The following is a 26929-nucleotide window of genomic DNA, read 5'->3' as shown; positions in this document are numbered from 1 at the left end:
GCTCTTAGTAATCTGATAGATCTCCATTTTGATGTTCTGAGCAAATAATTGTAGATAGAGACTAACGATAAGAGGTCTCTATTCCTTCTGGGGCTTTTTGTACTAGCAAATAGGGAAGTTTTAAGGGGAGATTTTGGTCCAAAAAATCGATTTTTCAAAAATATCATTCTGTTGATCTACACACTTTAATCTATGTTGTGTGCGAATTTTATCGTGATAGCAGTTTTAGAAATGCCTTTATACTGTTAAACTGATTAAATGTGCACTGCAGGCCACTCCCACCTCTCCTGACAATTGGGGAATTGGTGGCTTCAGCGCAATTTTTGTAAGTGTTGAAGCTATTTTCTTTCAATATCTTTGGCTGACATCTATATCTTTGCCTGAAAACTTGGTTTTATGTGGTTTATTTACGTTTTGACAATACTAACACATATTTGTAGGTGGAAAGTTGAATTCGCAAACCTATATGTGGCAGTCTAGATTTATGCATAATGGGTGGTGGAAAAATTGTGTTTAGCTGATGGAAGTTTCATGGAAATCGGTTCACCAACAAAAAAGAATAAGTAGCTAGAAATGAAGAATATAAGCTCTCAGCTTATCCACTGACCAAGCACCAATGCACAAATCTGTGTCTGAAAGGCGATTGGTGTAAGTTAAACAACAGAAATGAGACGTATTTACATAAACACTCATAACCAGAACATGTTATGAATGCATTTAAACCCACATTCAGGTTTGTTGTAAAACCTTCTTTATCTAGGAAGTGTCTTCATGGAGAGACACAAAATGAAAATGAAAGCCTCAGTTATTTAATTTGGATTAGATGCTCAAAAGGGACATTCTGTGCACTTGAAGTACTCAAAATAGGTGTCTATTATGCTGTTATATGTCACAATAACGGAAATAATGGCAGAATTGAAGTTCTGAAGAGTGTTGGTATATATCTTGATGTGTTTACAAGAAAAGCATTTTACACCATCGAGAAAGCTAACAGATCAGTGTCTTAGCTGAAAATGCAGACCAGGCAGATTCGAAGAGGAGAGAAGAGAAACCTGAAGGATGAGGAATATCAGTATGGAGGAATTTAAAATTGAGGTAAGATTATTGCATGTTTAAATATGAGAAGATAAACGTTGAACATCATTTCCTCTGTTTCACAATTTTTACTGTATTAGAAGCCTTTTATCAAAAAGTATATGCTCTAATGCTTTGAAATTTTCGTGAAGTGTTCGCCACGTACTGCTGTCTCCTCGGAACTAAAAAATTCGAGATCCTCCAAATACATTCGTAATTTTAGATGATTATATGTAGAAAAAGTTAATTTTGGATGTGCAAGATTAAAAACTTTCTTAATGACACAGTTTGTGCCATAGATTAATAACTGCGGTTGAATGGTCTTATAACCTTCTTAGAACACTACAATAAAAGTTTCAGATTAATTGCATGGTTAGAATATAAGTTATGGCTTTTTATAAGAAAACAATAAAAATTAAAAATTCAAATTAATTGCAAATTATTAATCCTGCTTATTTCAATATATTTTTCTGTTAAAACGCTGCTCATTTGCTTTATGCACGGAAAATTTTAGATTTCTACATTAATAAATGTGGGTGTAATGATTTTTTAAATAAACATTTTCTGTTACATACCTACCGAAACAGTTTTTTTAATGATTTGCATCTATTGGCTTGTGGCATCAGTCTGACACAGAAAGTATATCATATTGTTGCAAATGGCGTGTGATTGGAAACAGATCCCAACTGGAGGTTTATACAGATTTGGTTGTGGCTCATACAAGTATAGAGGGTACTGAATGAGGGCAAAGGACTGCTCAGTGACACCGTGTTCCAGAAGCCCTAACAGTGGGACGAGTTCATGAGGCTGAGGAGGCCACGGCCGTGGGTCTGGGTGCCCTGCTGGACGCCAGAGACGGCGCTGTGGTGACTCTGCTGGCCGGGGACAATACACAGCTAGTGGTACACAGGGCTATCTTGGCCGCCAGGAGTGCTGTGTTTGCGGGCATGCTCCGTCGTCTCACCTTAGAGGCCAGCAGCAGCCAGCTCGCACTCTCCGACATAGAGGGCCCTGTGCTGCGCCAGGTGCTGGCACACCTCTACACCCTCCAGCCCCCACAGCTGTCCAGCATGGCGCCGCAGCTGCTGGTCGCCGCTGACCAATACGGCTTGTCAGTACTGAAGGTGCAGTGCGAGCAACAGGTGGCCGCGCAGCTGTCTGTCGAGACTGCATCAGCCACAGGTGTTCTCGCGATTAGGCACTCCGCTAACATGCTGAAGCAGGCTGCCGTCGCCTTCATAAAGGCCCACTTGCTCAGTGTGATGGCGACGCAGGGCTGGGATGAGGCTGTAGTCAACGACCCACAAACTTTTATGGAGTTGGTTCACCTGATTGCAGAGACACTGACAAACACCAGGTAAGCATGAGACAAGCTGCTCATCTATGTTACACAGCTCTACGTGTGCGTACTGACAAGCCTAAAATGTCCACCACTAAGTGTAATTAGATGTGCCTGCATCGTAAAATAAACTACTATTGATATTGAAACGTCCCCTTAGAAAAATTATACATGACTGTGCTTAAACTGACACACAATATTTTTTTAGCGCAACGCAATCTGACTTTCAAAAATCCCTACAAAAGAATGGCCCTGACTAACATTAACCTATACCTTTCACAAATCACTTACCTCACAAAAATATTCGTTACTCGAACTACTGCAATACAGCGAGCGCCACTACTGCCAGCTAAATAAAAGATTCAAACTACTGAAGGCACTAACTACTGATACGCATAGTTAGCAAATGAAAGATTTTGATAGAGAACAAACAATGTATTTACCTCAATAGTGTTCAAAAGTCATAATGTATATAGCAGTTCATGATATCCAGTATTACAAATTTCAAAACTCCGCCATCTCTCTCCCCACATCCACCACTGCTGGCGGCTCACCTCCAACTGCGCAACGCTACGCGCTGTTAACAGCCAACTGCCCAACAGTACAATGGCAGACAACAATGCAAACTAGCCACAGACTGCACACAGCACAGCCAGTGATTTTCATACAGAGCGCTACGTGGCGTTACCAATATAAAAACCTAAACAGCCTACTTACAATATCCAGTTTCTTGTATACGCTATGTGATGAAAAGTATCTATACACCTGGCTGAAAATGACAAACAAGTTCGTGGCGCCCTCTATCGGTAATGCAGGAATTCAATATGGTGTTGGCCCATTCTCAGCCTTCATAACAGCTGCTGGAAGGTTTCTTTGGGCCCATTTTTCACGGAGTTCACGGCGTTCCAAAACATCCCAAAGGTGTTCTATAGCATTCAGGTCAGGACCCTGTGCAAGCCAGTCGATTACAAAGACGTTATTCTCGTCTAACCAGTCTGACACAGCCCATGTATTGTGAGCAGGTGCTCGATCGTGTTGAAAGATACAATCGCCATCCCTGAATTGCCCTTCAACAGTGGCAAAGGTTCTTAAAACATGAATATGGGAGTGTGGTGTGATATTGCCACACAAAAGAACAAGGGGTGCAAGAACCCTCCACGAAAAACACGACGACACCATAACACCACCGCCTCCGAATTCTACTGTTGGCGCAACACACACTGGCAGATGACGTTCACTGGGCATTCACCACAGCCATACCCTGCCATCGGGTCGCCACATTGTGTGCCGTGATTCGTCACACCACACAACGTTTTTTCCACCGTTCAATAGTCCAACGTTTATGCTCCTTACACTAAGCGAGGCGTGGTTCGGCATTAACCAGCGTGATGTGTGGCTTATGAGTAGCTGCTCGACCATGAAATACAAGTTTTCAAACCTCCCACATAACTGTCATAGTACTTGCAATGGATCCTGATGCAGTTTGGAATTCCTGTGTGATGGTCTGGATAGATGTCTGCCTATTACACATTACCATCCTCTTCAACTGTCGGCAGTCTCTGTCCGTCAAGAGACGAGGTTGGCCTGAACGTTTTGTGCTTTATATGTCCCTTCACGTTTCCACTTCACTATCGCATCGGAAATAGTGGACCTAGTTATGTTTAGGATTGTGGAAATCTCTGGTACAGACGTATGACCATATTCGAAGTCCGTGAGTTCCGCATAGCACCCCATTCTACTATCTCACGATGTCTAATGACTACTGAGGTCGCTTATATAGAGTATTTGGCAGCATAGTGCACCTGATATGAAAAACTCATGGTTTTGGAGGGTGTCTGGATACTTTTGATCACATCATGTCAGTAATGTATTTACAGCTGCAAGTAGGATGAGACTCCAGCTGTACAGTTCTCTGACGACATATTAGAATTTGTGTTGCAGTGGAGCTCGAGCTTAGGCTTGCCACTTTATGGGACAGCTTGCCTCAACCACTTCGGCTATCCAAGCATGCTTCCAGACCTCCAAACTTCACCATGTGTCCACATCCTGCATTTGCACAAATGCTTTGATTCTCACTCAGAAAGAGACTTACTTATTATTGTCATGGTCTTTCCTAGACATGTAAAAATTTTCCAGTGTCTTTATTTGTTATGGAATATCCTCCATACATGCATGCATATCTGTGGGAACACACACTGCTATGACCGACAGCTGTATGAAATACAAGAAATGCATTTGCAACTGCTAATACAATGACACGCCAAGTATACAATATAGGGTGAAACACTGGAAACTTGCAAATGATGTAAAAATAGAAAGCACAATTGATGTGCAGTTTCACAAAATTGATTAATAGTGAGGGACTCGTGTTATTCACTTATCAATAGATTGTAATAATACATAGAATGGGTTTTCTTGGTGAAAACATTCAATTCCTTAAAAGGAACAATGCCAGTGATACTAATCAACAAAATATATCAATAGATTGTAATAATACATAGAATGGGTTTTCTTGGTGAAAACATTCAATTCCTTAAAAGGAACAATGCCAGTGATACTAATCAACAAAAAGTAAGGTAAATTAGAATGTCGATGCTGTTTGGTGTAGGATTCTATGTGACTCAATTATGAAATATCGTATTTTGAAAAGTCCCCACGCCAAAACTTATAGCTGTGGTCATCATCATCATCATCATCATCATCTTTGGGTTGTCTGCCTTGCAGCGGGTTTTAACTGCCTGGCCCTCCATGCTTCTCTGTCTGCTGCGTTTCTCTTCATTCTTTGGTACCCACCTTGTGGCCCGCAGACATCATTCGGCATCTGAAACCTTCTTCTGCCCTTCCTTGTCTTTCCCAGAAGGAAACGTTCAGTTGTCTCTACTAGAAGGCAATCTCTTCTTAGATTGTGGCCTATCCAGTTTAGTTTCCTGTCCTACATCGCTAGAAGCATCCTCCGTTCTTCTCCAACTCTCCTCAGTATATCTGAGTAATTCCTAACTTTATCAGTCCAGCTGATCTTCGTTCCACGCCATATCCACATTTCACAAGCTTTAATTCTCTTCTCATTCTACTTTATAAAAGTCCACGTTTCTGCTCCATACAAGGCCATGCTCCATATTAAGTACTTAACCAGTCGCTTCCTTAATTCCTTGTTTAAACAACTAGTTAAGAGTCTTCTCTGCTTTTGAAATGCGTGTTCTGCCCGAGCCATTCTCACTTTGATATCTTGTTGTCAGTCCGTATCTTCTTTAATCCAAGTTCTCAAATACTTGAATGCTCTTACCTGTTCTATGATTTCTGACTCCAAATTAATTTTTACTTTTCTTTTCTTTAGGCTTATGGCAATGCTTTTGGTTTTCTTTTTATTAATTGTCATACCATATACTACAAAGACTTCATTCAGGTCATTTAGCACTTGAGTCAGCTTCTCTTGATTTTTTGTGAGGATCGCCATGTCATCTGCAAATCTTATACATTCAATATTTTGTCGACCTATCCTGACGCCTCTTGTCGGCTTTCCAGTACTTCCTTCTGACAGATGTTAAATAAGATCGGCAAGAGACAACAGCCCTGTCTAACAACTCTCCCAATCCTGTTGTCTCCAGACATCTCATTACCTATTCGTACCCGAGCTTTCTTATCCAGGTACAGATTTGCCATCAGTCTTCTCACATTCCACTTTACTCCCTTCTTTTTCTAAAGACCTAACAGCTTATCGAACTGCTCTCTATCAAATGTCTTTCCAAGGTTTATGAAGACAGCATACACTTATATGCTCTTTTCTATGTATCTTTTGCTGATGGTTCTTAGAACCCCAATGGCATCTCGTGTTCACCTTTCCCCTTACGAAACCATAGTGTTCTTCACCAAGTGTTTCTTGCAGTGTTCCATATAGCCTCCTATTTAGAATCCGAAGAACTACTTTTGCTACCTTCGGTATGAGTCTGATTGTCCCGTGGTCTTTACACTTTTTAGGATAATTAGTCTTTGGGATTGGGACTATTATACTTACGAGAAAGTCTTCTGCCCATTCACATTTGTCGTAGATGTAGTTGCAGAGAGAGGTCAACTCATTTTTGCCTGTTTCTTTTAAACTCTTTAAGATTTCCGCCGGAACGTCATCTACACCGCATGCTGTGTTGCTTTCAAGTTCTCCCAGTGACTTATTTGGCTCTGAACGTAGGATAAAATCTCCTTTTTAATTTCATTTACTCATTCTTCCTTCTCAATCTACAGATCAGAGTGTCTGTGGTAGCACACAATAAAGAAAAGCAGAAGTGCATACAATAGTTATGTGGATTCTGGCCAGCAACGAGGCAGTTGACCATCACAGGTTGGGTTCAAAAGCAGCACCAGCAACGGCAAAACACAGTTCCGGTCTGGTTTCAACGACCTTTCCATACATGCTAGCATTTCAGCGGAGATGTCCAAGAAGGCTGCAGTAATACGTCGCTGCATATCATCGACTGTAGTCTGTATGTCCCCGTAGACAGAGAGTTTCTGCTTTCCACACAGAAAAATGTCTACAGGCGTAAAATCTTGGGAGTGGGACAGCCAAGGTACAGGTCCTCAGCATCCAATCCGGCAATTTGGAAAGAATTCGTGAAGATATACTGCAGTACTTCGTGCGCTATTGGTTGAACAGTCATCATGTTGGTACCACAGGTTCCTCCTAGTCTGCAGAGGAAGAGCAGAGCATCCATGGATGATGGCAGCTGTGATACTTGTTCGCATTCAGATTGGCGTATATGAAAAACAGACCTGTGAACTGGCAGTTCACTATCCCACTGTATGTTTACATTCCATGGATGCTGACGCTCCATCTGACGAAGCCGACAGCGATTGTCAACAAAAATGGTTCAAATGGCTCTGAGCACTATGGGACTTAACATCTATGGTCATCAGTCCCCTAGAACTTAGAACTACTTAAACCTAACTAACCTAAGGACAGCACACAACACCCAGCCATCACGAGGCAGAGAAAATCCCTGACCCCGCCGGGAATCGAACCCGGGAACCCGGGATTGTCAACAGACCACAGGGTATGTGTCGATGATTTACTTGGCCATGTTTATTAACTGTGGCTTCATCACTGAACAGGATACATGATACACCTGGAGTATTCTGTCTTAAGGCCCATGTATAGAAGGTAACACGTTTGTCATAATAATTTCCATGCAGTTCTTGATGGAGAGAGAGATGTGATGGTAATGGAACATATGTCGAGGGACAATACGTACGACAATTGCCTGACCCATGCCACGTCCTCATGCGATTACACGGCAGCTAATCTGGAACATCAGGAAGCACATTAAATTGCCCCTCTTCTGTCGTCACTTTTTTCTTTCTGTTACGTTGTCTATGTGTTACATTACCTCTTTCAGTTAATGAACTTGGAGGTTGATAAATAATTGCTAAGATGCAAATTAAATTCCTTTCGAACAGGCCACGAAAGCCCAACGGTACCGACCGGCCGCCGTGTCATCCTCATCCCACAGGCGTTACTGAATGCGGATATGGAGAGGTATGTGGTCAGCACACCACTCTCCCCGGCCGTATGTCAGTTTCCGAGACCGGAGTCGCTACTTATCAATCAAGTAGCTCCTCAGTTTGCCTCACAAGGGTTGAGTGCACCCCGCTTGCCAACAGCTTTAGGCAGACTGCATGGTCACCCATCCAAGTGCTAGCCCAGCCCGATAGCATTTATCTTCGGTGATCTGACCAGAACCGGTTTTACCACTGCAGCAAGGCCATTGGCCCTAATTGCTGAGGTGGCTGATGTTTATTGGGATATCTCTCCACATGCACTGTACGAGAGAGAAATGCATTCTTCCTACACTCTCCATACGTCATACAGATGCCGGCATTATCTGCATTGGTAAATCCCGTTATTCACTCACGACCTACTGCTTGGATTCCCAGACACTACCTGAACAGCAAGTCGAAATGCACTCAAGGTACACACAAGCACTCAGTAAGCAAACTTAACAACATTGTACCTAGCAACGAAGCAGGTTGAATATCACAAATAAATGTCAGTGTCGAAACTTTTCAGAATATTGTATCTCGAAAACGACTCGCACCATAATCCTCAACAAACACCAGTGACATCTGATTTGTTCTACCTCTAATTTGTTAATGTCAATAGGCGTTGATCTACACTCCTGGAAATTGAAATAAGAACACCGTGAATTCATTGTCCCAGGAAGGGGAAACTTTATTGACACATTCCTGGGGTCAGATACATCACATGATCACACTGACAGAACCACAGGCACATAGACACAGGCAACAGAGCAGGCAAAATGTCGGCACTAGTACAGTGTATATCCACCTTTCGCAGCAATGCAGGCTGCTATTCTCCCATGGAGACGATCGTAGAGATGCTGGATGTAGTCCTGTGGAACGGCTTGCCATGCCATTTCCACCTGGCGCCTCAGTTGGACCAGCGTTCGTGCTGGACGTGCAGACCGCGTGAGACGACGCTTCATCCAGTCCCAAACATGCTCAATGGGGGACAGATCCGGAGATCTTGCTGGCCAGGGTAGTTGACTTACACCTTCTAGAGCACGTTGGGTGGCACGGGATACATGCGGACATGCATTGTCCTGTTGGAACAGCAAGTTCCCTTGCTGGTCTAGGAATGGTAGAACGATGGGTTCGATGACGGTTTGGATGTACCGTGCACTATTCAGTGTCCCCTCGACGATCACCAGTGGTGTACGGCCAGTGTAGGAGATCGCTCCCCACACCATGATGCCGGGTGTTGGCCCTGTGTGCCTCGGTCGTATGCAGTCCTGATTGTGGCGCTCACCTGCACGGCGACAAACACGCATACGACCATCATTGGCACCAAGGCAGAAGCGACTCTCATCGCTGAAGACGACACGTCTCCATTCGTCCCTCCATTCACGCCTGTCGCGACACCACTGGAGGTGGGCTGTACGATGTTGGGGCGTGAGCGGAAGACGGCCTAACGGTGTGCGGGACCGTAGCCCAGCTTCATGGAGACGGTTGCGAATGGTCCTCGCCGATACCCCAGGAGCAACAGTGTCGCTAATTTGCTGGGAAGTGGCGGTGCGGTCCCCTACGGCACTGCGTAGGATCCTACGGTCTTGGCGTGCATCCGTGCGTCGCTGCGGTCCGGTCCCAGGTCGACGGGCACGTGCACCTTCCGCCGACCACTGGCGACAACATCGATGTACTGTGGAGACCTAACGCCCCACGTGTTGAGCAATTCGGCGGTACGTCCACCCGGCCTCCCGCATGCCCACTATACGCCCTCGCTCAAAGTTCGTCAACTGCACATACGGTTCACGTCCACGCTGTCGCGGCATGCTACCAGTGTTAAAGACTGCGATGGAGCTCCGTATGCCACGGCAAACTGGCTGACACTGACGGCGGCGGTGCACAAATGCTGCGCAGCTAGCGCCATTCGACGGCCAACACCGCGGTTCCTGGTGTGTCCGCTGTGCCGTGCGTGTGATCATTGCTTGTACAGCCCTCTCGCAGTGTCCGGAGCAAGTATGGTGGGTCTGACACATCGGTGTCAATGTGTTCTTTTTTCCATTTCCAGGAGTGTATTTCGAAAAGTGTAATTTTTCACTAATAATACACTTCCTAGTTACTAATACAATCTTTTGTATAGCTAACAATACGAGCCCCGCAGTTCCAATCCACTGTATGAGAGCAGCACATGAATAGCACTTCCAATATCCACCATTCTTTTCAGTCGAAGTTTTAGGCGATTCATCCTGTATATTTGCGTCATAGTAAAACTTCTTCCAGACTGAGACTCGAACCCGGAACCTGGAAGTATGCTCGAATAGCAGAGGTCGTTAAGGCGACTGCTCGCATGAAGTGGGATATCCATGTTGGGATCCCAGTCTGGCACAAATATTCATACGTCACGAATAAATTACAGAGCTGGAATGTGATCGTATTCTCAACTTGAACACATTTCGTCTGTTGCTTCAGACATGAATCCTTGTCTGAAGGACATGCTATAGAAGGTTTTTAAACACAGGCACTGTGAGTAGTATTTACATGCCCAGGCAAAGGCCGCAACCACAATAAGTGTGTTTCTTCCTGTGTGAGTGCTACAGTGACTGTTCTACAGCAAGACATGGAAACTCACGGTGATGTGTCGAGTTTTGGGTCGGTCACTGAAGCACGCTCGCATAGACAAAGTGGTTACGGCGACCACTCATGTACAGTGGGAAATTCTGATTCCAGTCCAGGTCTGGTATCAAGTTTCATACGTCAACAGTAAACTGTGCAGTTGGAGTGACGTATTCGCCATTGTGAATAAGTTTCCTGTACTTTACACAGCTGTAGATCACAGCAGCATCTGTTTTTTCAGACATGCATGCATGTCTGAAGGACATTGCATAGTAGGCTCTTAAACACAGACACTGAAACTAGCAATAGCATTTTCTGGTGGCTTACGTTGCTTTCGTAAAATTCTCGTAAGAGCTTCATCAAATCACCGTACTAAACTGAGTATGTCAGCACGTAAATTAGCCTCCAAAAACCCTGCAATAGCCAAGACGTTCATAGCTTTGTGAATTATTTTGGTCTTATTTGCAGTCGTCATTTGTATTAAATTGCATGTGTACAGCAAGCTGTTATTTACGTTAGCCTATCAAGTGGTTGAAGAAAGATGAACATTAGCTGTGGCCGCAGCAGGTTCCGTTCTAGTGACGGACACAATGATGGGCTGCTCAGATCAGAGACAGACACAGTGACATGTACTGCTGGCAGCTAGGGCAAGCACGATCTGTTCTTTGAGCTGTACATGCTACCTTAAACCTCTTTATTCAAAGTAACCTTATGAAGCAAGTGTCGATCAAACATGTGCCCCACTCTCCTCCAAGGTCACGGAACGGGGGCCTACCGTGACCGGTTCAAGTTTTCTGGCGTCGCGATGGCATCGGCCTCTGAGTTAGGTGTAGCTTCCACTGTGTGGAGTGTTGGTGTTTGATTACACCGCTTAGTATCCTGTGAGGCTTTCGACTGAAATTCTCTTTGTCTCTGAGCGTTATTCAGCATATTTGCGTTACATTTCTGGCGGCATTCCGCTGTCTGTGGGTTATTTGGTTGTCTGCTATTGTTTTGCGTTTGCCAACGATCGGCTGACTGTTGCCGGTGGCTTGTGTCTGTACATACTGTACAGGCTGGCCTTACGCTACGCGCCTGTTGTAGTTGTTTTTGCTAAAGTTTTGCCCATTTCTCTTACATGCGCCTTTACATTTACGACTTTCTCCATTGCCGTTGTGATTATCGTTACCATTATCCGTAAATCTCTGTGACGCTATCGGGTTATTAATAGGCTTAGGTTGTACTGGTATCTCTTCGTTTATCAAATCTATTGAGTCCAGTAGAGATAGAAAGTATTCGGTGTCGATTTACGGGATGTTAATGAGTTTTTCCCTAACGTGGGCAGGAAGACGGCTCTTTAAAATTTTTTGAAAATTTAGCTGGTTCGTCCAGACCTAGTTTTATTCAAATATTTTTCAAAATATCCTCGTAAGCTTCCATACTTGCTACTGAACGGAGCTGGGTTGAATACTTCACGTCTGAGCCTCTCTTGTACGGCCTCAGACCAATACTTACTCAGAAATGCCGTCTCATTCCGTTCATAATATTGGCAACGTTCCGATATGTCCGTAGCTCACAGTAGAACGTCACCCTGTGTGTATTCAAGAAGAAATCTAATTTTCTGGGCTTCGGTCCAGGTACGAGGTAAAACATTTCGAAATGCTCTGATAAAGACCACAGGGTGTGTTCCTTTCCATTCATAAGCAAATATCGGGAATGTCGATGCGTAAGTAATCATTCATCTGCAAGTAATGTTGACAAACAGGCCGCGCTGTCAGTGACAGTCGTGTTTATGGTCGCTTGTGGCGTATCCATGGCAACTGCGCCTGCTCGACAGGTGCAACTGCCGGCAAGTTGCAAGTTGCATTGCGCAACCTTCGCTATTTCCCTTCTAAGGGCTAATCCTGAATTGTTGGTAACCAGTGAAGGCATCTAAGAGCATAGCTTTGTTTTCTGTCATATGCTGTTTTGGAATGTCCGTAGTTTTAGCACCACTGCCTCGCAACCTTTCCTCTGCTTCCTATAACCCTAGTCTGTTTTAGCAAGAAGTTGGCTTTACGTCTCTTTTAGAACTCTAAAGAGCCCTGCAGGATTTACATAAGGGCCACGCGAGGTAGCCGTGCGGTCTAAAGCGTCTTGTCACGGTCCGCGCGGCTCCCCCCGTCAGTGGTTCGAATCTTCCCTCGGGCATCGGTGAGTGTGCTGTCGGTAGCGTAAGTAAGTTAGTTAAGTGTGTAAGCTTACGGAGCGATGACCTAAGCAGTTGGGTCCCATAAGATCTTACCACAAATGTACAAATTTTACAGTACCTATATAGATTTTGCATTCTGACACTACCTTTCCAGCAAGGGTGCTGCCCTTCTCCAGCATCCCGGCTTCAGCTTTTTCAGTTACTTCCTTTACATCTACACATAGCATACCTCTCTGTTTTTAGCAAATTCTGACTCTAAAATGATCTACTCTTAGACTCAAGTTTTGTATTTCTGTAGTTAGGTTTTTGCATACGTCTTGCAGCTCGTTGACTTCGTTCGTCACATTTTTTACCGACGCATCCACATGGGATTGCGTGTCCTGAACTTGACTAAATGCTTTACTGAGGTTTTGCAACTCACCTGCAAGTTGTTCCCGTTTACGATTTGCGGATCTTACCTTTTCCGTTAACATATTTATATTGCGGGACATGTCGGTAATTATTTCTTGTTTTAGTTGTTTACCGTGCTCTGTGAACTTACCGGATAATTCGTCAGATAATTCAGTGCGTACATTTTTGCCCACCTCTCTCAACTGTTGACTAATACTATTCTTGGAATCGTTAAACGCCTGGTTTTGCTGTGCAAACTGTTGTGTTATTAGCTGCATTAGCTGTGTCAGAGTGTGTGTTTCACTGGTATTTGCATTGCTTTTGTGAACTGTTTCCTGTGCTTGCGTCCGCGACGTCATGAGCAGATAATCAAAGAAATTTTCGCTATTGCGCACGTCAGATTCTCTACTTTAGAAAACGTTTCCCGGTGAGACCTCAGAAATTGGCTCATAGAGCGTCATAAGAGCGGCCTCATGACTAGTTATATTACCAGTATCACAATTTTTTAATAATGGGACGCCAACCTCGTCGTTTTGGTAGTCATTGGCCAGTTCACGAGTTGGTGCGTGACCTTCAAATGTTGACAAGCTCGAATTTCCGCCATCTTGGCATATTGCATTTTGTAATGAATTTTCAACAATGGCCATTTCCTTTGACTCCATTCTGAACAGTTTTTATTAAAATTATGAAAGGAAAATAATTTTAAGCATGAAATTTTGTTTGAATCGTATCCTTCAATTTAATGTTGACTTTACACATATCTTCGTCTTTTCTATAGAAATCCACTTTCCGTAAAGGATATTAATTGGAAGGAACAAGGATCTACTGCGAGAGAGACGGCGCCAACCAGGGCCATATAAGCATACAGCGTAGCAACTTCCTACTCTAACCGCTGAAATTCGCATTCCCAGCACATCTCGTTCGTAGGCAGAATTTCATTTTAATTTGCTCCTTCAAGTTGTTAATAGTTTCAACCTCACGGACGTGTAAAAATCCAACAAAGGCCTCATTAGTTCTTTGTAACGATAAAATCGATTTTTTTTGTTTTTTTACAATCGTATTGACTTACTAGGATCACGTTAACAACTTCAGTTCCTCTTCTTCCATTGTTGTTGTATCCTATTTTTCCAGGATTCCCTCATTTCATCCCCATGGAGTCTCTTCTTTTCTTCTGTCCATGCTGTTCACGATTTTTTATTTCTTCTCCTTTGAAAGCCTTCCAAATTTAGTATTTTGTTTTTAAAATGGTTTCTTTCTGCTATTTCTGATTCTTTTATGTTGTTTCTTTCAAGATTTTTTCTTACTTCTGTAATCCATGCTATTGTCGATTTCTTCTTCCAGAAATATAGCAGTATTTGTTTTGTTGGTCTATTTCCATTCTTTCGGTGGAGATGTCCAAAAAAGGTTAATCTTCGTTTGGCCATTACTGCAGATATTTTCTCTATATTTTTGTAGATCTCCTCATTACTTCTTATTTTCCAACCATCTGCGGTTTTCATTGTACCCATTATTTTTCTAATAATCCTTCTTTCCAGTACCTCTAGTTTGTCCATCTTGTAGTTCATCGTTAGGCATTCAGATCCATATAAACATTCTGGTTGTACCACTGTGGTGTAGTGTTTTAGTTTTATTTTTCTAGATATACATTTCTTGTTGTAAATATTTTTGGTCAAACCATATGCTCTTTCCATTTTGTTAATTCTTACATCTATTCCAGATTATTCTAGTCCAATCTGTTGTATAGTTTCTCCAAGATATTTAAATTTATTTACTCGCTCTATTTTACCTATTTGTGTTTCTATGTATTTTGGTGCATTTTTTTGTATTTGTCATGAATTTTGTTTTTTCAGCTGAAATGGATCATTTACCTAAAAAAAATTTTTTCTTCAAGAATTGAAAGGTCTGTTCACATTCCTCTCGGCGCCGTCGTGTCACGGTTGCCATTGAATAGTGGCGGGGGGACTAGAAATGTGATATATATTGGAAATCTGAATAAATATTTGCTGTTTAAATAATTAAAAAGTAAATTTTGAAAGAATGATTGAAAAAAATGGAAGGTACACATATCCTGTGTGAACTTTAACTGGCTCTAATAGAAACAGACCTTCAATATTGAATACATGTATTCAGCATTCAGCATTCGTAAATTTACATACATGCTTTTCTTGTTACCGCTATTGTGCATGAATATTTGTATGACAAAACTGGTTCGGATCGAACCTCCTCTGCTGAAGCGAATTCTTCTTGTTATCTTCGATCCTCTTGATGCAGTATTCCCGGCGCGTCACGGAAAAGCCACAGCGACCTCTGACTGTGTTCCCTGTATGCTTCAATTTATCTGTCAGGCAGCGAATTATTAATTATGGAACAGTGACTCGTAACAGCACACTTGTTTCAATCCGTGTCTTCGCTCTTCTTGGGATTCACAGAATGAATAGCGTTCAGTTTCGAATTGGAATGTCGACACTTTTTATTTCACAGATAAGAGAGACATCAGTAACTACCGACCTATATCACTGCTGATATCATTTTCCAAAATGTTTGAGAATGAGATGTATTCTAAAAGAGTATTACATCTTGGCAACAATAATGTCCTCAGAAAATCAAAATTTGGGTTTCAGAACGGTTGCTTTACTGAGAATGCTGTTTACATATTCACACACCAGATATTACAAGCATTACATAACAAAATAGTACTGGTAGGTATTTTCTGCGACCTATCCAAAGCATTTGATTGTGCAAATCATAGTATACTCCTTGATAAATTGAAGTTTTTTGGGATTGATGGTATAGCCAACCAATGGATCATGTCATATCTGACCAAAAGAATGCAAAAATTTGTACTTATTAGTAATTCAACAAACAGAATCCAGGGACATAATTCTGGCAGGGGAGAAATCACGTATGGGTTTCCCCTAGGTTCAATCTTACGTCCACTAGCGTTTCTCACATATATAAATGATCTACAGTCTAATGTACAACAAGCAGAACTAGTTCTTTTTTCAGGTAACACCAGTATGGTAATCACTCCCAGTATACGTGCAGAAATTGGAAAAACGGTGAACAAAGTTCTCAAAAGTATCATTGACTGGTTTTCTGCGAATGGTCCCACCCTGAATTTCACAAAGCCACATATTATTCAGTTCTATACCTCCAGGGGTACTGCACCAGTGATAAGTGTAACATGTTGTGATGAAATAATTCATATAGTGGGAAATTAAAAATTCTGTGGTGCCCATATTGATGAGAAGTTAAATTGGAAAAAACACAAATTTCGGAACTCCTAAGACAATTTAGTTTAGCCACGTTTTAACTTAGTCATAGCAAATTTTGAAGAGATAGAAATCAGTAAGTTTACATATTTTGCTTATTTACATTCAGTAATGTCATATCGAATAATGATCTGAGGTTACTCATCATTAAGAAAGAAGGTCGTCACTGCCCAGAAACGTGCTGCGAGAACAATATGTGGTGCTTACCCGTGATCACCTTGTAGACATCTGTTTGAGGAGTAGGGTATTCTGACCATTGCTTCACAGTATATTTACTCCCTTATGAATTTTTTTGTAAATAATCCACTACAGTTCAAAAGCTACGATGAGGTACATAATTACAATACTAGCAGAAAAATGACATTTATTAATCAACATTAAGGTTGTCTTTAGCACAGAAGGAGGTGTACAAAGCTGCAAAAAAATTTTTGGCAGCTTACCCAGTGATATAAAACGTCTAACAGATGGCAAGGTGAAATGTGAAAATAAACTGAAAAGGTCTCTCCTTGACAACTCCTATTCTGTAGAAGAATTTCTATGTTTGTAATGTGTAAAAGATGGTGGGATAACTCAATCTGTACATATTACTTACATTTTGGAGAAAAAATAAGTGTATGGTGATGTTTAGAGTACAAGTAGAAGTACAAATTAATTTGCGATATGAATGCACCGATAATCTTAGGAACCAACATCCCTCGAACTAACAACACTGCACAACATCATATCACTGGTTAATTTCCCCTTTGTAATTTGTATCCCATTTCTTCGTGTTCTAGGTTTATTTTCGTATCATTCTTACACACAACAGGGATGAAACAATCGAAAAAGATTTTTAGCACACGTCTCTCCAGATTCTTCCCCCAACAGTCGGATTCGTGACTGCTAAGGGGAGAATGTCAAAAATTTTAGAAAATTGATTTTTCAAAGATATGCGTATTTTGTACCGCATACCTTCCTGAATAGTACGATGTATAAAAAATATACATTTTAGTGATTACAAGCCAAACCCCTTTGCACAGCTTCAATCCTACACAAAGTCACCAGGGCAACAAATACAGAGCAAAGGGTGCTGCAACAAATGTGACACCAATGGCTCAGGACTTTAATGGAAGCTACCAAACCTATATCAGGGACCTTGCAAATGAAAACTTATTGAAGAAATGTGTTCATGGTGGTACCCAAAAACCAAATGAAAGTTTTAACCAATGTGTATGGGAAATATTGCCTAAAACCATTTTTGTTGGACAAAATGCAGTTGCTATTTGTGTTTATGACGCGGTTTCATGTTTTAATGATTGTGTGCAAAGCAAGAAATATGTTTTAGAGAAAATGGGAATAAAGACCGGAGTGAACTGCATCAAAGCTTTTTATGCAATATAGAGTGTGTAGTGAAAGGAGATAAATTATTTTTGGAGGTGATAAAATCAGGAATGTGAAAAGAATGAAAACCGACTATGAAAATGGAAAAGAACTTGCTTATGGTGCTGGACAGTTCTAAAGGAATGATACACACAAGCAGAAACTTTAATGGCCATTTTCCGCAAAACAGACATTTCTTAACTTAGGTGCATGTAACATTCATAATAAGTATCCTATTACTTTCAAACTTGGTATGCTCATTAAACACGAACTCCTTAATGCAAATCTCTATAATTTTGCAAGTCGATTAAAAACTGTGCTAAAAATTGAGGTAATATAACTATAAAACTTGAGTTTTCTCTAAAGATGAAGTTAAAAATGCTACAGCACATTCATTTTTTCATAAATTAAATAAATTCTAGAGTTTCATGTACCTGTAAGCATGGTTTGTATGCCGTGCAAGATTCATCGAAAGATCTCTCTTACTTATGAAGAAGGGTGTACCTATAGCGACAGCTGCAGCCGATAGGAAGAGGAAAAATTATGAAATTTCACATGTAAAAAAAAATTTTTCTTTGTGTTTTTGCAGTTCCACTGCTATGAGTGTGAATACTGAATCCTTCCTGGACATTCTGACGAAGTTTTATGATTTTATTTGTAAAAGTATAGACTGTGGAAACTAAAATGTCCTCTGGTGTCTCTCCTGTTCCAAGTCGGCCGGCTTGACATCCTACCCCCCATAACACACGAGCTAGGAACACCATCCCATAACGACAGCACTACATTAAGTGCATTGGAGGGATACTGTCATTCAAATTTCTTTGTGATTTATATTGTTATGTATTGAAACTATGTTGACTAATAGTTGTCATAAACATACTTGTTGAGCTTAGTATGAGCCTTTCATTTGTGCTTTATTTTGCACCAAATACTGTGTAGTATGCTAGCCTACAAGTATGAGAAAATTAGGAGATGCAATGTGTGAAGTGGTTAGCTGAACGCCTTAGTTGTCCCACTACTGTCTTTGGTAGTGTGTGTTCCATTATGTGTGTGGGGACAGTACCTCAGCAGTACTGTCTGTGGTAATCTGACCACTGGCTTCGATGTGAAAACCCTTCTCGAAGCAGTGTTCCTTCTGCGCAGCACGCCAGGCGCTGGAGAGAGCAGGACCGGCCCCCCCTCGCAGCCACACAGTGGCCACAGCGACGACGGCCGGAGCCCAGCCACAGCTGTGCCCCCCACCACTCCCCAGGCCACTCCACAGCCTGACGACGCTGCCGTCTATCACCAGCGGTGAGTTCTGTCACAATAACAGCGTTACGCGTTGGGCAGTTAGCCCAGTGTTAAAGTGAAGAAATCGAATGTTGCTATTTTATGTTTTGACGAAGCAGATGTTATAGTTCTGGTATTAAGTTATTTCTTTTATAAATTATGCTGTTTGACGAGGCAAGGATCTACAGGTCTGCATCGTGACGTATTTTCAGTTCCTAACACAACTGAGCCACTTAATGCAGTTACTTATGTAAGATACTTCCCCAAAGATAGCGACTGTGTTGGTGAGTTAGAGGCAATTTGTGTTTTCGGCGATGATTTGCTATATTATGAATTAATTCTGCAGAGACTGGATCTTGTTTGTTTCTTCTGACTTGCAACCACGTTCAGTATTATTCAGTATTGGGCTGCCTCACCAAATAACCAGGAATCTCTGAAACTCCCACCGTCACTTGCATTTCCGCGATTACTCTCCCAACACTATAATGAGATATTCTCTCAAGGGTCTGTGGGAACCTCACCACTGGGGGAGGAGAATCAGTTGAGATCCATGTCTTACCCTACTACGAAAGATGTACGTGAGAACCTCTAGTGGCAGTTTTAGGAAATCATTCGTGACAACATCAGCCTCTACTAAACTGTCGATATCTTGCTGATTAACGCAGGCATGTTGGATCAATAAAAATCAGGTCAATTGTAATGCGTGGGGATCGTTGAGTGGAGATGGACACAGCAGCCATATCTCGCCAGCTGTAAAACCCTCTGTGGCTCAGGGAGTTTTACAGCTGACATTGCAAAAGTTTTCTTTTTATTCACTGCTGACCAGCTTCAGCGTAAATTCGTCATCACGTCACTTTTCTTCTTTGAAATTATTGATCTGTAGTGGTAGTCACAGATATTTGACTGTCGCTTCGTGAAACAATGATAGTCTGATAGTGAACTGATATTGTTGCAAAATGCATTTCAGTGGCTAGCTGAATTCTACAGGCCCAAAAGTGGCAATTCAGAGTATTCAACATGCTTTTACAATTAATCAGAGTAGAATCCAACAAGTTATTGGACAATAGAGGAGTCTGTACCTATTCAAGGGGAAATAAGGAAGGTTACCCAGTATTTTAACGTTGAAAATGGGATAAGTAATGTTTCAGGTGACTTAAGAAAACATATCTCTCCCAGTTATTCAAGGATTTCGGACTTTAATTACCTTTTATGGTCAGCCACAGATGTACAATGTCATTAGATTTAATGTCTGTGCCAAATTGAGCAAATACTTATAAGAATACTTATCCCAATCTGAACGCCTTTCGCAGCACAAGCAGTCAACAAAAGTTCATCCATGGGTCTGATAATGTTGAACGATACAGAGAAGGTATGGTGAAATTATGTAAATAAGATAGCCTGACGGGTATTTACCTAATTTCTCGTACACAAATAGCATCAGCCATTCAACATAAGAAGACAACCGACGATAAGGAAGTGTAGCAGGAAAGACTAAAGATAGAGAGCACAGGGAAGAATACTTTGTGGATAATCCAGAAACTCATTATGCACCATAATTAATAACGCTGAATGCAATTTCAGGGATAGTCTTTAAATTACGTTGCACATACTGGACACGAAATTAGTACAATCTCAGTAGAAAAGCAGCAGACAAGAAAGTAGAAAATAAATTATTGTGGTTGACTTAGAAACAAGACATGGAAGGGAAGAATGTTTCAGCATAAAAAGACTGACATAAAAAGTTGAGAAAGCTGGCTAAAAATCGAGAGGGAAACAACAGCATGCGGAAATAAAACATAAAGAGCAGGAAATGAAACATATTAACAAAATACTTGATAATGGAGTGAAAAGTTTGTTGACAGAGAGTTAAGAAAACCAGGCTGGGGAACAGATCGAGCGTAACATGGTACTGATGTGAATAACAATGTACAGGGCGAAGACAGTGAAGGCTTCCTTTTTTCTTGGGCATCAGACAGTTGTGGTGACTAATAAAAGGTCCTACATAAAAAAATACAGTCTTTCGAAGACTAAAAGCGACAACTACTTTAAACAAAAATAGTTTACAATCATAAATACACTGATAGAAAAGAATCACAAAACCAAAAACTTGTCAATACAGAGTAGTGAAACATCAAGGATACATTTGCCAGGGTAACATATTTAACTGATTATCATTGCAAGATCGCAGGTCAATGTAGGTGTGAGATGAGCCACTGGAAACGTGAAATGGTCATACACTGTGAGAAGGTCGAATTAAAACATGCAGACATGCATGAATTGTGTTGCACAAGTATCGGACGAGAGTTTGTGGAATGGAGTTCGATGTCAGATGCACTTGGTTGATCAGTACAGGGACCGTAATGCTGTTTGTGAATGATGCTGGAATTACTGTATGATGATGTCCCATATCTGCTCGCCTGGGAACGGACCTGATGATTGAGCATGCCAAGAGACATGTCAACACTCTATAGAGCATGTTGGGCTACAACAGCGGTAAGTGAGCTAGCGTTATCCTGTTGGAAAACTCCCCCTGGAATGCTGTTCATTAATGGCACCAGAATGGGTCGAATCAGCAGATTGAAACAGATATTTACACTCAAGGTGTGTGGGATAACAACGAGAGTGTTCCTGCTGTCATATAAAATCGCACCCCAGACCATGACTGCAGGTTTAGGTCCAATGTGTTAACACACAGACAGGTTGGTTGTAGGCCCCCAACTGGCCTCCTTCTAAATCAAAACATGGTCATTACCGGCAGCGAGGCTGAACCAGCTTTCATCAGAAAATACAACAGAGTTCGACCATTCCCTTCAGTTTGCCACCACTGAAGTGCCAAACGGTGTGGTGTGGGATCAGTGGAACACACGCTACAGAGAATCTGGCTCGGAGCTGTCCGTGAAGTAACCGATTTGTAATACTTCATTATGTTACTTGGTGCCAACTGCTGCTCAAACTGCTGCTGGAGATGTATTACAGTGCGCCAGAGCCATACGGTGAACACGATGGTCTTCCATCTCAGTAGTGTCACGTGGCTGTCTGGAACCCAGTCTTCTTGCGACGGAATATTCTTGGAATCACCGCAGCCAGCAGGCCTGCATAGTGGCTACATGCCTGTCAAATATTTATGCATCACGGTTGGAACATCCAGCTTCTCATAGCCCCTATTACAGATTTCGTTTAATCTCTGTGAGATGTTCATAACGGCGTCTTTGTCGTGTCGAAGGAAATTTTGACTAACATCAGCTTCCTGCATCTAATCTCAAAGGTAACTAACGCTCACGCTCGTTACAACGTGTAATTACAACAAGCTTGATTTGCTTCCTCATAATGGTACTACTAGCGCCACTCTTAAGCGACACGACTGCCACAGAGTCATCATCATTCAGATGGAGAAACACATGTACCAACTTTCGTTTCTGCCACACTACTTCTTCGTGCTGCAATATGTTTCCGTCAATGTATATACCACTGCAAAGGGAAAAGACGTTTTTTAACATTGTCACCAAGAATCTCAAAAAGCTCTTCAACAACTTACTTCACATTTTTACAAGATAGTCAAATAAATGCTGCGACAGTGTTTCTGTTATATACCAATGGTTTAGGAGTGCGCCATTGATTACTAATGAAAACATTCGAACACAGACGCTGCTTAACCTCTGAAAAAAATTAAGAGCAGTGGCAGCAGAAGTCATCCAGTATAAGAAGTCGCCATCTTTCTGACAAAGGCCAAAGAATGTGTGTGTGTGTGTGTGTGTGTGTGTGTGTGTGTGTGTGTGTGTGTGTGTGTTTGGGGCTACAGGTGCTCATCGCCGAGGTTATCAGCTTCCTGACAACCAATAATAGAAGGGTCTAAGAGGGAGGAGGAAAGGATAGAGCTTCAAGGAACTTTATTGCCCTTCAGGTAGTAAACTGCCCCTAGAAAGCTGGAGAATCAAAAGTGATCAATGCCATGAGGATGCAGAAGGCAATGGAATCTAATAAATTAAAACCACGTAACTTGCATCCACAGGAAATATAACAGTAACAGGAAAACGGTTATGATGCCATCTGCAGTGTGGAAAGATTCCAGACAAGTTACCCTTTTGGATCTCTGCAAATTGACTGCCAAGGGGGAAGTGACTATGAAATAGAGACGGAATAAGTTATTGTGGGATAAGATTCTATGACTTGGAGCTTTGAATTCAGAAGTTTGATTGTAATTGGAAAGCTAGAGTCTAAAAACGGAAGTGCAAAAGCCCAGTCTAGATACATTGGGGGTCACTGATGTGAACTAGGAAAAGGCTAAGCATTTATCTTAAGACACATTGAGGTATATCATCAGCAGCAGGAAATGGTATGTTGGGAGCAGGGTTCGTTATGAATAGGAAAATAGGGGAGAGAGCGGACTACTGTGAACTTCTCAACGACAGAGTTTCTCTCACCAGATTCGACATCAAACGAATGCAGACAGCGACAGTTCAGGTACACATGCCAATGACACAAGTAAAAAGGAGAAAAGAAAGTATGAAATTAAAATGCGGTTGCATGGGAAGGAGAAGCAGAAAGGGTCATCAGCTATATGGGATTGGCATTGGGATGACAGAGATGAAAGTCTAATTGAGTTGTGCAACCAATGTGAGATGGTATTTACAAATACTCTGTTCAGGAATCGTGTGACGAAAAAATATACTTGGAAGAGAACCAGAGACACTGAAAGAGTCCTGCTGGATTACATCATGGTCAGAGATTTCGAAATCAGATATTGGACTGTAAGGTGTACTCAGATGTAAATACAGATCTAATAATTATGAAGAGTAGAGTGAAGTTCAAGAGAATTGTCCAGAAGAATCAGTGTAGAAGGATGTATCATTATGCAGTACTGAGAAATGATGAGATGTATTTGAAGCTTACCACTGATGTGGATATGGCGGTAAGGAACAACACAGTAGGCTGTTCAGTTGAAGACGAGTGTACATCTCTAGAATGTAAAATCACCGACGGTGGACAGACAACACAGATAAAGGGAAGCTAACTTCGAAGAAACCTTTAGTAACAGAAGAAATACTGCAACTGATCGACGAAAGAAGAAAATATAGAAATGTTCAGAGAAAGGCAGCTATACAGCTACATTCACTGATGTGGCAAGAGACGTGGGATACCTCCTAATATCGTGTCAGGCCTTCTTGTGCCCAGGGTAGTACAACTGGACGTGGCGGGGACCCAAGAAGTTGTTGAAGTCCCTTGTAAAAATATTTTCCTGTGCTGTCCCTGGAGCCACCCACTACAGTGAATGTGTTGCTGGTGGAGGATTTTGTACAGGAACTGATCTGTCGATTATGTCCCATAAATCTTCTATGGGATTCATGTTGCGCGATACAGATCGCCAAATCATTTACAACAGTTGTCCACGATGTTCCTCAAATCAGTTGCGGACAGTTGTGGCTCATTATATAGTTGTTTGAGAAAATGGAGTAAAAAATGGCTGAAAATGGTCTCGCAGTAGCCAAACATAACCATTTCCAGTCAACGATTGGTTCAGTTGGACCAGAGGACTCAGTCCATTCCACATAAACACAGCGCACACCGTTATGGAGCCAACACCACACTGCCTTGTTGTCAAGTAGGGTCCACAGCTTTGTGGGGTCTACGTCACACTCGAACACCACCATCAGTTTTCACCAACGGAATTCGAGACTTATCTGACCAGACCAAGCTTTTCCAGCCGTCTCGGATCCTACCATTTTGGTTACGAGACCAGGAAAGGAGCTGCAGGTGATACCATACTGTTAGTAAAGGTACCAGCATTGGACATCTGTTACCACAGCCCATTAATCCCAAATTTAGCCGCACTGTCCTCACAGATACGTTAGTCGTACATTCTACATCGATTTCTGCATTTATTTCACGCAGTGTTGCTTGTCTATTAGCACAGACCACTATGGTAGACAAAAATGTTCTTCGTTTTTTTTTTTCAACTTAACAGAACTGCACACTCAATTCGACTACTGGTTTAATGTGCTCAGCATAGTTTGTGACCGCCGGTGGCTGATACAACCCTGACAACAGCAGGGCAAGCTGCGAATGAAGTCATCACTTTCATGTGGAAGCAATAACATCATTCTTCCTGCAGAGCAACTCAAAAGATTTATGGAATTGTTTGTGGATGCTTATGTCATGCAACCCGTCTCCCTAGTGTATCCGCAACATGCTCAATGGGATTCAAATTCGGATCTCCCATGTGCGCAATATCTTCTATTTCCAAGAAAACGTCAATCACCCGATCTGTATGAGGCATATCCCTATGAGGCCACAGCACCTCGCAACAATGGCATATCAGTTCCCCAGATCTCGTTACGATACCTGACAGGAGTTAACCCTTGCCAATTCACCCATACAGTGTCATGAAGAGGTGTTCAAGTTGTCAACGTAATCGCTGCCCACACCATTAAAGATCCTTCTGGATAACAGGCTTGTTCCTCAATGTTTGGGCTCCAAAATCCTGTTCCACGTTCCCTCCATATGCAAATCTGTCGATAATCACTCTCCAGTCAATACTGGGATTCACCTGTGAAAATAACATTGACCCATGATTCGGCCATCCAGTTGGCATGTTGATGACTTTACATATTACTCTCTGTGGAGATGTGTCAGGGGTTCATATACAACAGGTCTCTGACTATATAGGCTACTCTGCTGAGGCCTTCTGTATAACGTTTGCCTTGATACAACACATCCAGTGCATGCTGCGAGGTATGATGCCAGTTGCCATGTAGTTGTAAGGCAGTACCGTGATGCCCTTTTAGCCAAATAGCGGTCCCCCCTTTCTCGTATCACACGTGTTGGATCCTGCCCTCGTCTGTGAGATACAGTTTCTGTCTCTACAAACTGTCCCCACATCTGAGAAACAACAGTAAGATCAACATTGAGCCACCAGGCCACTTTGTGATTGTGCTGCTTCCATTCTTCCTATCGCCCTCCACTGCAGAGACCCTGGCATGCGTCTTCTCTGTACCATACTCCACCGTCTGTGACTGTGCCTACAGAGATTGTGGATGTGGGACTACCCGGAAAACACTACCCCATTTTATAGGTGCACTGACTTCATTGTGAGTTTGGTTGTCTGTTGACTGGAATGCTGTCTTCCGTGTAGAACACGATGGTGCTGACATCTGTAGACAGTATGCATGATCACATCGTGAATTAGACACATGACAGGGAAATCGCAGTTTGTGGCTTTAATTTTGGACACCAGTGTATTGTGGTAACCTTCTTGGGGAGATGAGTTCTTGGAACTCATCACAGTTCTGCTTCTGCGATAGTGTTTCGTCCTCAGACGTGTGTCTTTGAAGAAATTTGTTAGTATTGTCCTTTTGTTGCAGAAATGTATCTGGAGACATGAAGGGCGAGATGCTGATTGCGGCAGCTAAGGAGGGGTCAGTGAGCAAAGTGCGAACGTTGATGGCAGTGGGGGCGGACGTGGAGGCGAAGGACGAGAACAAGCGGACAGCACTGCACTGGGCATCAGCCATGGGGCATGGGGAGGTGGCGGCCCATCTGTTGGAGGTAGAGCAGGCGTTAACGCCAGGGACCGCTGGCAGAACACGCCTCTCCATCTGGCTGCATGGAAAGGCCATGCAGCTGTGGTGCGGCTGCTGGCAGCTTCCTCTGCCGACCACAACGCCAGGGATCAAAGTGGAAGCACGCCACTGCACGATGCAGCACGGCGTGGCCGCACAGAGGCGGCGGCTGCACTGTTAGAGGCAGGGGCCGACAGGGAAGACAGGAATTATGGTGGGGACACGCCGCTGGACCTAGCCGAGCGGAACAACCACCAGTCGCTCATAGACATCCTAAGATCAAGCTGAGTGTAATGCAGACGACTACGGAGTAAAATAAATAAAGCTTTCTGTGTAACCTCTGCTACTTTTAAAATAAACAATTCAGAAAAGTTAA

The 26929-nt window shown here is 42.4% G+C and overlaps 1 protein-coding gene across 1 annotated transcript; it reads left to right on the top strand.

Moving 5' to 3' along the window:
- Positions 1-2078: 2078 nt before the first annotated feature.
- On the top strand, positions 2079-26929 carry LOC124743691. The gene is made up of 3 exons (XM_047248866.1): positions 2079-2431; positions 18869-19018; positions 26356-26929. The coding sequence occupies exons 1-3, from the start codon at positions 2145-2147 to the stop codon at positions 26732-26734; spliced, it is 816 nt and encodes a 271-aa protein (XP_047104822.1). The 5' UTR covers positions 2079-2144; the 3' UTR covers positions 26735-26929.

Source organism: Schistocerca piceifrons, unplaced genomic scaffold (assembly GCF_021461385.2).
Source record: "Schistocerca piceifrons isolate TAMUIC-IGC-003096 unplaced genomic scaffold, iqSchPice1.1 HiC_scaffold_2510, whole genome shotgun sequence".
In the NCBI taxonomy this organism is placed as follows: domain Eukaryota; kingdom Metazoa; phylum Arthropoda; class Insecta; order Orthoptera; family Acrididae; genus Schistocerca; species Schistocerca piceifrons.
The sequence above is the reverse complement of the archived record's forward strand: the minus strand, read 5'-3'. Positions and strand labels throughout refer to the sequence as shown.

Coding starts and splice junctions, on each gene's coding strand:
- LOC124743691 (XM_047248866.1), top strand. CDS start 2,145: ATGGCGCCGCAGCTGCTGGTCGCCGCTGACCAATACGGCTTGTCAGTA. Junction 2,432..18,868: donor GAGACACTGACAAACACCAG/GTAAGCATGAGA, acceptor CCTTCTGCGCAG/CACGCCAGGCGCTGGAGAGA. Junction 19,019..26,355: donor GCTGCCGTCTATCACCAGCG/GTGAGTTCTGTC, acceptor CTTTTGTTGCAG/AAATGTATCTGGAGACATGA.